This window comes from Pyxicephalus adspersus, chromosome 5 (genome assembly GCF_032062135.1).
Source record: "Pyxicephalus adspersus chromosome 5, UCB_Pads_2.0, whole genome shotgun sequence".
NCBI classification, from domain to species: Eukaryota; Metazoa; Chordata; class Amphibia; order Anura; family Pyxicephalidae; genus Pyxicephalus; species Pyxicephalus adspersus.
In genome coordinates, this window is record NC_092862.1 from 53,166,697 (window position 1) to 53,178,954 (window position 12,258).

Below are 12,258 nucleotides of genomic sequence, written 5' to 3' on the forward strand. Positions count from 1 at the left end.
TGCACACATTTGCATAAAGTTTGGTTTGTTGTGTAGTAGGGTCGTGGGGTGGTTCCTGGAACTGACTTGTTGCTTCTGGCTGGCTGCGTTTTCTCTACTTGAAAAAGAAATGCAACGCCACCGCAAACAAAAGGAAATGCGTGCACCTGTGATGCAGGTTTCTGCTCCTGGATGCAAAGCGGCAATTTACTATAGGACCAGGAGCTGCTAACTGCAGAATTTCAGATTGCACTTCTGGAAAAGGTCTAGGAGAGGTATTGTCAGAACTCCTGTATATATACAACCACAGAGAAGAAATCTTTAGCACAACAGAGACAGACAATGAAACAGCTCACAAGCTATAGCTCATAGCTACCAAATTATGTAATATAAAATATTGTGTTTAGAAGGAAAAAGCAAGTAGTATACCTTTAAACTTATGTAAAAAGTTACACAACTTAATGCAAACCTCAGGTTTTAGGATCATCTTACCTAAGTCTCAAAAACATTTCTGTTACACAAATGTTCCTAATTGCCGGCAATAAACTGAAAATGATTGTTGATGTTTCATAAGGCTCATTACTACGCAGGTACAAAGTCTAATTGATAAGTTCAATCCAGCATAGCTTGCGTATAAAAAGGAAGAGCAGAGCGCCCAACAACCAGCTGAAGATTCCTGGCCCATCTATAGTCATCTCTTTACCTTAAACCTGGGCACAATGAGGGCATATAACATCCTGCTGGCTTCTCTTATCTGCCTCTCAGGCGTCTCATATATTTGCACTGTCATATTCAACGCAATGTCTGCCGTAGCACTTAAGGGTGAGTACAATTTGTGTTTGTTTAGATTTAAATAGAAGCTAAATGGCTATTTTAATAATAAGCGAAACAAAACAGTGTAATTATCTGACAACTTCCTGGAGCAAATGCAGGTGAAAATTGTAGACGACAAGCCCCGGTAGCAAGCACATGTTTAAAGAGACTTAACAGATGCAACAAACAACTAAATACCATCTGTCCCAGTTTTCAAGGAACAGATTTAAAAAAAAAAAGTATTTATGGAAAGCCCCTGGAAAAGCCCATAGTTTGTAGAATGTGTTAACCATGTTGTGTATGTTGTTGTTGATAGGAAGTTATCAAGAATATAACAAGGAAATATTAGGGAACTATTACCAAGCATTCCATTAATATGATATTATTTTTCTATTCCTTTGTAGTCTGATTTGTAACGGGGTAAAATTAAAGGGTTTGACTGAGTTTTTAAAATATTGTTGGCTGTGTACCCCCCAGGGGGAGTTTTATTTACTTGTCATCTTCTAAAACACAGCAGGAAGTAAGGGGAATACTTCCTGACATATTAGAAAGGAGATTTTAAAATAATGTTAACCATTGTTATAAATCACTATTACCATCAATTTACAGTAATTTGACGCTAGCGATTCTTCTTGGCTAGAAATGCTGGCAATATGTTGCTGAAGTTATTCTAGTGCTACAGCATTGGGTCGATGTGCTTTGCTACAAATCAATCTCTTTTAGTGATTTGTAAACCAGGTGAGGTGAGTGAGGTGACATAAACACTTCTCAAACTTTGTCAAATTGTTGTAAAATTACTTATTTAAAAATCATCTAGAAAATGATCAGTTATATCATTTTAGTGAGAAATTCACCTTAGTGAAAATTTGCTTAAAAATTCAAATAACATTTGCAAAAAATCTGTAAAGGTTCTGAATAGTTGTCACGAGGACCAGTTTTAGATAAACTGTGACACAGCTGGTTGGAATAACTGCATGTTCCCTTACAGGACCCACTTTTATTTATTGATAAGTACAGAAACTCAAATTGACTCTCATTGTGTATATTTTGCATATAAAGATGCTCCCCACTTAAAGCGTACTACATACCTACTGAGTACCGTATTCAGAAATGTCACTGTACGGAAAGGAGTAGAGAACCCCTTTATGTAGGCTAAAAATGCTGTTTATTTATTTTTTTTAGTTGCAAAAAAAAGGGTGCAGCTCCGGCCCCTCAAGAATTGGAGCGCAAAGCCCCCCGGAATACCTACGTCAGGCATCCCCAGAGGCTTTTGGGCGCTTCGGACATGCACAGACAAAGCCTTTTTGCTGAAAGAGAAAAATTTAAAGATCTCATCTCATGTGCAGTGAGATCGGTAAATTTTTTTTTCACCCTACGTCACCCGATCTCACACCTGGGTTGGGTGACATAGGATGAAAAACCTGAGGAGAAGACAAAGATGGTGGCACCCGGGTGGCCGGCTCCGGACCAGATATCAGGACGACGAGGTACCAGATTCTGGACACCCCTGGAGTGATTGGACTGCCTTGCGAGATTGAAGGTAAGTGTATTTTTATTTTGTTTTTTCGTTTTTGAGTATAGTCATTCTTTAACAGCCAGATTCCCTTCCAACAACTTAGTTGTTAAGCAAATTGGTTGTTAATTGAGGAGCATAGTAAAGAGCTGGCCTAAAGCTCTGCAAGCATGCAGTGTGTGTCAGTAACAGGATCACTGACAGCCTGCAGAGTCGGATCATGGAAGAACACTTCATAGGACAGATGATTAAATTCAAAAGAATGCAGTGGATATGCTAGTGTGAGTCATCGGTAAGCAGGTAAGTTGATAAAAAAAGGACTACCGCCCTGAGTGGGGTCCTTCTCCTGACCCTGCTGGGGGGTGCACCAACCAGAGCCGTGGACCTCAGGTTGGGGACCACTGTCCAATAGGATTTTTCAGTCATCCTGTGGGTGAGTGCAATCTCCTTAATGAATGAAGTTGAGGAGAGCCAGAGCAAGCAATGATACCTTTAGACCATTTTTTACTTTTTCTTAATTAGTAATAAGCCATAAATACCAAAAATATGTTAAAATTTGGGGGGTAAATATTTTTGTTTCCATCACAAGCTTTTTCAAGCAGGTATGACAGTTTATACTTCCTCAACATGATTGAACATAAAAAATGTTGGTGGAGAAGACTTCAGCTTTAATTAACTTTCTTGGTTATCTGCATTTGCAGTCATTATGTGATATTTCTTTGAATAAGAAGATAATCTGTAATTGTTATTAGTGATCATTGTGTGTAATTCACATTTCAGGTTTATTTATAACAACAGCTAGCAACATTTCTGCCAAATACCCTCTGGATGTTACGCCTGCAGGTTGGACATTTTCCATCTGGTCTGTAATTTATATTTGGAATGGACTATGGATTGTATATGCCTGCTCCACTTTGTTCAGACGGTAAATGATAACATGCAATTATGTAAAATTATGTATTATAGATAAAATTAGGAATAGTTGTTGAGCCTGGATATTCGTGGAAGAATTGGCTGTTATGGGTCAAGTTACACTATTTTTGGCTTTTTAGCTGCCTACATAGCCAGTAGCCATAGCCAAGTTTTCATGTTGGTAATTTTAGTTACAAGTTTGATCCTATGGTTCATCCCACTACTATTATTTGGAAAGGCTAAATTTTGTGGATGAGTATGGGCTATTACTCTTTACACATAGGGCCTGATTTATTAAAACTCACCAAGTCTGGAGAGGATATGCTTTCATCAGTGAACCTGAATGATCCAGCAAACCTGGAATGGATTACTTCAAAGTCATTTGCTATTTGCTAGCAAATGTTTTGAATGCTGGGCCAGATCCATTCCAGGTTTGCTGAATCACCCAGCTTCACTGATGAAAGTGTATGCTCCCCAGCCTTGAGTTTGGGAGACTTTCCACTTTGCACTGTCTTATTAAACTATTCTGACATACACAAAGAGATCCTGTGTTCATACCTTGCTTCATCATATACAACTCAAGTTGTAAAGGTTTACTTTAGGTTTAGGGAATTACTAAAGCTACGTACACACTTCCAATTATTATCGTCGGAAAACGAACGACGAACGTTCCTGCACGATATACACGAACGATCGTATAGCACCGATCCTGCACATAGAGGTAACGACACGATCGTTCGTAGATATTGTACACACAATAGATACGATCGTTTAAGCGATAGAGGAACTATGTGCACGACAGGAAAGTGAACGGACGTTCGTTCATCACGCATGCTCTGAACGTGGACGATCAACGAACGACCGTACACACGAACGATGTTCAACGATCGTCGTCCAATCCGATCCGCCGGTCGTTCGTTTCCAGCGACTTTCCTCATTCGTCGGCGTCGTTGGTTACTTTTTTACGAACGATTTTTTGCCCAATCGATCGTTCGTCGTTCGATTGGAACGATAAAAATTGGAAGTGTGTACGCACCTTAAGACCCTGTTCTTAAAGCTTAACTGTAAACAAATGTGTTTTAGTTTTAAATAGGGTGAGAAAAATGTAACATTTCTATCATGTTTCTAGAATTATCTATGTACCCACTTTGGGTTTTTTCTTTTCTAATGTCCCTGGGACACCAGGAGGGGAAGCAGTTGTCAAAGTTATTTTAGATTATTACAAATCTTTTTATTTATCTTACATACACTTATATATACATAATCTCTTTACATTTTCTTCAGGAATAAAATGGGTCGTATTTATGCTAAACCAGATATTCATCCTCCTGAATTTTTTGCCTTATGGATACTTAACAACATCATAAACATTGGCTGGCTCTTCCTGTGGGACAGAGAGTAAGTTTCATTATTGAAATGTATAAAATATTACATAAATAATACTACACTGATAGGTAATGTTGTGTTGTGCATTGCGAAAAATTTTGTGGGAATTTCGCACCTGATTTTTTAAATTTTTTTCCATGTCCTGGAATTAAGATAGGTTTTTTTACCCTCCAGACTAAAGGTCTATTTATTTTTATAATCTATTATAATTTTTTAAAGCTTACAAAGACAAAAGAAGACAGGCTATCATGGGTGAATCTGGGTAATCCAGCAAACCTGGAATTAATTTCTTAAAATCATTTTCTATTATTTGGCAAATGTTTTCGATCCTGGACCAGATCCATTCCAGGTTTTCCGGATTGCCCCAGGTTCTCCTATCTTTTTAGTCTTGGATATCTTTATTAAATCAGGCCCATTATATGCATTGAACAACAACAAATCCACTGAATACCTTAAACTAATTTACCCCTGTACTCACCCCCTAGGTGAGGGAGAAGCTGTAATAAAAGAGTGATTCTGGATTTAATGATGAGCCCCCCACCACCACAATAATTCCTATATCTATTTTGGGGGACAGGATGTGGGAAAGAGGCCCTGTCTCTGAACTATAGTTCCCCCTCACTGTTAAGATAAGGCATAATATAAATATATATATATATATATATATATATATATATATATATATATTATATTGATAGGAAAGGGTGAGCACATGGGAACAAGGGAGGGCAACATGTAAGTAGATTCCATAATAATTTTAATCTTTTTAGACCAGGGAATGGGCATAGAAATGTTAGCAAGAAAGATGATTGAATAGAATGGTTTAGGATAGACTTTTATGTTCTAGTTTCTTTAGAATGATATATACATGCTGTATTTTAATAAAAGAATCCCTGAATTGTTGGCATGCTATGCATCTTTATAAGGTGTCAGTCCTGACCTACCAGAAGTTTGCTCCATTACCCTTTGAGGAACCTCTGCACTTTGAGGAACCTCTCACATTCTTAAATCCTATGAGCTCTTAGCTAAAAAATGTTCAGTTTTACAAGACATGCAGAGTTTTGAGCACGTCTTATCTGACAAATTTACAATGCATTCAGATTGTATTTCTTTGCAATTCATTCACTGAAGATTACTTAAATGAACTGCACAAATAGCTCATATCATTCTTGGAGATGAAAATGAATTCCGTGTTTAAATAAAAGCTGGAGTTGAATAGACCTCAGTGCTCGCTGCTGCGTGAAAATGTTTAGCATAAATAGCAGTATATTCAATTGTTGTTGTAATTCCACTGGAGGAGCATTATGAGAGTCCTAGTTGTATGTTGGTCTTCTTATAGGGAAAACTATCAAACGGATTGGAAATGTTTTAGGTATTCTACAAGAAAGAAAATAATTAAATCTAGGCAGAAAACACAATTGTTCACTATGATGCAAGCATGTAGTGCAGGGGTCAGCAAACGTTTTTGTCTACTAGGCCATTTTAGGAGGTCAAGAAGGCACACTAGGCACCGGAATCTCTTTTGAATCCTGCACTGATGGCTCTGCCTGACCAGGGGGAAGTTAGGCCAGAACAGACTACTGGCTAGGCCGTATCTGGCCTAAAGGCTGGAGTTTGCCTACCCCTACCCATATGTAGTGCATATGACATTTGTTTTCTGGGGTAACCATTGGGTTGAATATGTAGTACATGCATCCCACAAGAACTTGGGAAAACATCTGCATAGGAAGATACAACTAAAATTAACAGTGCCCCACTGCAATTTTTTTTAAGCAGCATCAATGATATGGCCCTAGAGCTGGACCTACATGACCAGAGGGTGCAAACACTGGTGAACGGACAGCAAGAAACAGATTGACATTCCTGATGTAGAAAAGGGGATCCTTGGGGAAGGGGGACACAGCAGAGAAAAAAAGTTACGCTTTATGCACACATAGTCACATGTTAGTATTTCACAAGTTTTTAGCATTGTATATGCCTAAATAATTGTATAACCTGTTAATTTTTTCCCCTACAGGCTTCTCATATTTGCAAATGCCTTTCTAGCTTTAATCCCAATCACAGCATTTTTGATGCTTCACATATCATACAGGAGATGCTATCGTTACAGAGCTTGGATGTTACAGCACCAACGTTTCGATCTGTGGTGTATAAGAATCCTGGTAAGCAGGGTCAGGCTCAGGGGTAAATGCTTCAACAAAAAAGGGGGCACCGAAAGTGCAGAACCTGATACCTATGTTGCTAGCAGTTCACAGCTCATGGGGGACACTTTGACCTGTTGCCTTGGGTGCAAAAGAATCCTGTACAAGCAGTGTTGGGAAGTGCAGAGACTTTCTGCTCGTGATTGCTAACTATTTAAACCTTTACCACTTTCACCCATGGCTGTGTTGTTGAAGAAACACACTTCTCTGTCATAAAAAATGTTATTTAGCATGTGGACCTGGCCGCACATTACAATCTGATTTTACAGTTTTCAGATTTTGCCTACATGAGTATGTTTTATAAAGGTATATATTACCAAAGTAATTATTAGGTACATCATCATCATAGTTATGAGTTCATCTAAGGTGGTATTATGTGTGGACAGCTTTCTGTTTAGTCAAATAGAGTCAACTATACTGAAATAGTACATGAAAATCTAATATAACTAGTGTGGGTATGCTGTTTATGGAATATTTAAAATGCATATTAGAAATACAGTAATGACAAGTAGTGTTTGTGTTTCATAGGTACATAACGGATTGGCAACATATGCCACATGGACGTCCATTGCAACAGTTATCAATTTTGGAATAGTACTCAAGAATGATGCACATATACAAGATCCTAATGTCAGCACCATTGTCCTTTCCCTTATTTTCTTTGCTCTCCTATTCTGGTAAGAGTCTGTGATGACGGCATACATAGTTAACTATATGATCTTGTTGGTATTTGGTTGCATCTTCTGCTATATAACATATATTGCAAACCTGTATTAGTAGAAGGAAAGAAAAAAGCACTACAATGACCTCTTGTGGAAATGATCAGAACAAGCAAGTTGGGGAGGATAAATACTTCCAAGCTTACCGAGGGATACAAGCACTGTTTTGTCCTTGTAATTGTCACAAAGCACCCAAATGATTACAATCTTTCAACCCAGCTGAAATAATATTTTACCATATTGTACTTTATCAGACAAATTTGTATACAACAAACACTGACTGTTCTTATTAGTATATTCCTGTTACATCCCAGTTATCACTGAAAAGCTTGACACGTCACACTTTTGACAAAAGCTGTGTATTATAATGGCAGCTTTACTGACAACACAAACTTCTCTCACTGTAATATTGTAATATATTTTTTTAAAGTAAATCTCAAAGCAAAAATCTGATCATGTAGAGCAAGTTTTTTGTATGGTAATGTTAGTGGCAACATGTTTTGAGTTCCCCCTTAACTTCCAGACATGCCTGCTTATGTTATCATCTACCAAATGCAGCTCCTAAAGCATATCTATATATCCCCCTCAAAAACTGGCAGGTTCCTTATTGCAGAAGGGATAAACTATGCCTCTTCTAAAAAAAAATAACCCCTACCTGTTCATTTCTACTTGGATGGCCAAAGATCTTAACCTGGAAGAGGACTGGGTAAAAATGGTGGCACCAGCAATGGAGCAAGGAGAGGGGAGTGTAGTAAAAGGTTTTGAACAGGCAAGTAATTTATTTTTACCCAGAGACAAAGCCAATCCCTTCTGCGATAAAGAACCTGCCTGGTTAATTTTTTAAGTTTTGTTCCACTTTAACTTACAGGATCAGTGTCTTCCATAGCATAGCTTTAGGGTTTAGTGTTAAGTACTATACAGTTTTCATCTTTAAATATAGACTTACAGATCATGTTTACAAATATTTAAATGTTCTATTTCACAGGTTTTTGATGGAAACCTTTATTTTGGATAAATATGTACGCTATACATTTACAATTTACCCAGTAGCAATTGTTGCTTCAGTTGGAGTCTTTGTTGGAGTACAGGAATCTCCAGAGTTAAATGACAATGATGTGATCAACGGTGAGTTGCTCATTACTTTCCCATATATGTGCCATGTACAGTCATATAGAATTTAGGTACATGATAACTGTTGACCTTTTCTTATTTCAAAAGTTAGATCTTTATTCTAACAGTATGTGTAGATATAGATGAAATTGTAGATTTCGATTTTGATTTATTAAACTTTTAACCACTCCTCCGCACAACATTACTTTAGTTGTATATGTAAGATGTACGTGGGTTTTCATGCATGAAATATCTCCTCCCTCCACAACATTTCAATGGCATTTAAGTCAGGGGTTGGCTAAGCCATTTCAGATCTCTCCATTGCTTAGTTGTCATTACTCACAGGTATCCATAACCTTGATTATAGATGCCAGTTCTTTTAATTTTACCATGATTGACACCACACATTTAAAAAAGAACACCAGATCCTCCACATCTGAGGTTTGAATAAAACCTGTTCCACCTGTATCCACCAGAAAGTTCTTAACATTGGCAGCTAATCTGGTGGTAAATGTAGGAGTGTGCTTACTTTTTTCAACATGACAAAGTCAGTGCGTTGTTAATAGTGAAAAATTGGCACTTCTGGTACATTTAGTTAAACCTCCAGTACTTTTATGAAAAAAAAAACATTTTTGCATTTCCAGTAGTCACAGTTCTATGAATAGACGCTACAAAGAATTATTAATCATAATAGCTAACTGCAGTACAAAGTTGGCCATACACATGGAAATTGTGTTAACAGTTTTGCCTATTCTCCACTCATTTTCATAGTTAATCTGTGTCCAGGCTATGAACATTATTGTGTTTGCAGATGCTAAAAAACAGAAAATAAATGGTAAAACAAGTCATTGCTGACCTATGTAGCTGCAGGCACTTTGCAACAACTAAAGTAACACAGCAGAATTACTGAACTCGTTAAAGTTGTTTTGAAGCAGCTCAGTTTATGCTAAATACACAATCCAAAATTAAAACACTGTCCCCAAACTGATAGGTTTTGATTCTTTCAGGTGACAGTTTAGGAATGATGGCTGTACAAGCAGGCTGTTTGGTTAGGCCATTGATCTTGTTCTGTTCTATTAAATGGGGAGGGTATGGACAAGCGTGAGACATTCAGATGTGTTATACATATACTGCAATTTAATATGACAGATCACTAACAACCTCCTCAATGACTTTAAAGGACACCTATCCTGCTTCACTTTTTTATTAGAAGAGATCAGAAGGCTGCCAAATCACAATTGGGGAGGGTTTCAGGGTAAGCTGAGCTTCTGAGAGAAAACTTTAATAACCTTCAGTCCTCTGACTGTAAATATTTAGGATGTAATGGAGATGTGGAAATGCTGGACTGGAAAGCGACTGTATTTAGTAACATATATAATAGTAAGATAATGTAGGAAAATAGAAAGACAAGCCTAACTTTATTAAGCAATAAACTCATAGCTATACCTTTACATATTGTACAAATCCAGGTAACAAAAATCCAAGCAGTACAAAATGCCTAACAATCTTAAAGTATAAGGAAGAAGGAGGTATTAATACCTCATCCAAAATGAAATATATCAGGACATAATATATTATATATTGAATAAAATGTCAGTAATTGTTTTATTACTAATTATTGTTAATTTCTAATGTTGTGGATATTTATCTTTGCAGTTGTGATTATTGCAGCAAGCTCTGTATTTTGCCTCCTGCGGTTTGTTCTTCTCTTCTCTTGTGATAAATTGAGACCTTTGATCTCAGAAAACAAGGCTGACCTCCACAAAGAATTTGATGTAAATACATCACACACCACATCAAAAACCAATGGTCATATCAACCCCATGGACATTGAAGGAGATGAGCTATGATAGTGCTATTTTATTTTTCAGTAGCACACTTGCATTTATAAAGAGAGACAATAACAATGGAAATCAACTGCTAGTTTACATTGTTCTCAGAACTTATCAGAGGGGAAATCTGATTAACTTCTTCACAGAGCCTTTTTTTTTTTTTTTTGCATTGACTTCGTAAATAGGCTGAAATGGCATTGTAGATATTACGATGTCCTGCAATATTCTTTTTTATATCCTGAATAATTTTATTACCTAAGACATACCTACATTTTTAATAACTAATAAAGGTTCAACGTTGTCATGGTTTTTGTATATTTATGCTTGTGTTCATTTATGTTCAGATCTATGTATGTTTTCATAGTTTTATTTGATGTGTAACATTATTTAAAAAAAAATTAAAACTTTTGGATTTTTTTCTGAAATAACTGCTATTAAAATTCATCTGCTGTTGATCATCAAAAGAGAAATGCTAAAAAAAAGAATGTATATTTTTATATAATGCATATTTCTTATCTTTGTTCCTTAGAAATAAAAGGCTGCTGGGAGAAATGGACTGCTAATCGCATTGTTTACTAAAAAACAAAAAAGAAAAATTGTGGTCCAGACTAAAATACTAAATACACGAGTATAAACTGAGATCCCCCTCAAAATGATATTAGAAAATTTTCAGTTTATGCTCAGTTCATACCTGTATATAGTGTGGTGCCCTCATGTAAAGTGTGTAAGAAACTTTGTGTCTCAGGTTGCAAGTGTTTGTTACACACTTTACATGACGACACAGCGCCATCTACTGGCGCCAACAATTCTGCACAAAAGATCTTCTAAGAATAAGTGACCCATCATAACCAACAATAAATACAGAAGCCTGTAAAAAGGGGGGAAAAAGATATACAAACTGAGCCCATGTGATTTTATTCCCCCCGCCTCCTTTTAAATAAATGTTTTAAAATTAACACTTCATGGGTGTATTTTTTCACAAAATTTTATTAGCACTATTGAATAATTGCATCCTAGATTTAGTCAAAGAGTTTTCAAGTAAAAATAAGTATATAAATGTATATTTAACTTTATATACTGCATATATAAAAATAGAAGGTAATTGTCAACAATGTACTATTGGCACAAATTTTATTCAATACTATATTTATTTTTATCATAGAGGTTTTATTAAAGCAGACATAAACTGAGAGGTTATGTAAACTGCCAATACTGGTCTAGTTCTTTAAACTACAACTGGTCTGGTTGATGTTCCTCCCCTATTTGTTCTCGTTTCGTTTGGAAAGTGTTTTGTAATATCTGTTTGATAATTGCAAAAAAAACAGTTAGCCCTGCCAGAAATCATGTAAAATGATACTCTCTGTGGCTGTGTGTTTTGCACTTTTATCCTTTACAGCATTTCCAGCAATCTGTAAAGATTAGATGGCAACACTCCAATGCTAAAATAAGTGGGACTCTTCTCTTGGGGTAACAATGCTGCTTTTTCAAAGGAAAAAATATTTTAAAAAATCTATTTTGTGAATTACGCAACAATTCTCTGTGTAAAGGATTACATTCTTCAGCAACCAAATTCTATAATTTATTATTTTCAAAAACGTAATTTAAAAAATATACATATTGTAAGGAACTTACCCGCCCTGCGAGCCCGCGGTGTCCCTGGGGTTCCCAGCCACAGAGGGGGACGCCGCAGTAGCAGGCAGCATGGCCGAGGCTGCTGCTCTGCTCGCAGCTTGTCTGTCTCTGCAGGCGGAGGGATCCTCCCTGGCCAAATTACTGTTCAGCCAGGCAGCAGC

At 36.8% G+C, this 12,258-nt stretch overlaps 1 protein-coding gene across 1 annotated transcript; it reads left to right on the forward strand.

The window, feature by feature from the left end:
* The first annotated feature begins 655 nt into the window (after window positions 1-655).
* On the forward strand, window positions 656-10,732 carry LOC140331995 (uncharacterized). Its single transcript, XM_072413313.1, has 7 exons — window positions 656-801; window positions 3,086-3,230; window positions 4,502-4,615; window positions 6,621-6,765; window positions 7,333-7,481; window positions 8,509-8,648; window positions 10,290-10,732. Exons 1-7 carry the CDS (start codon window positions 699-701, stop codon window positions 10,481-10,483), a joined length of 990 nt encoding a protein of 329 aa, XP_072269414.1. The 5' UTR covers window positions 656-698; the 3' UTR covers window positions 10,484-10,732.
* The last annotated feature ends 1,526 nt before the right edge of the window (window positions 10,733-12,258 follow it).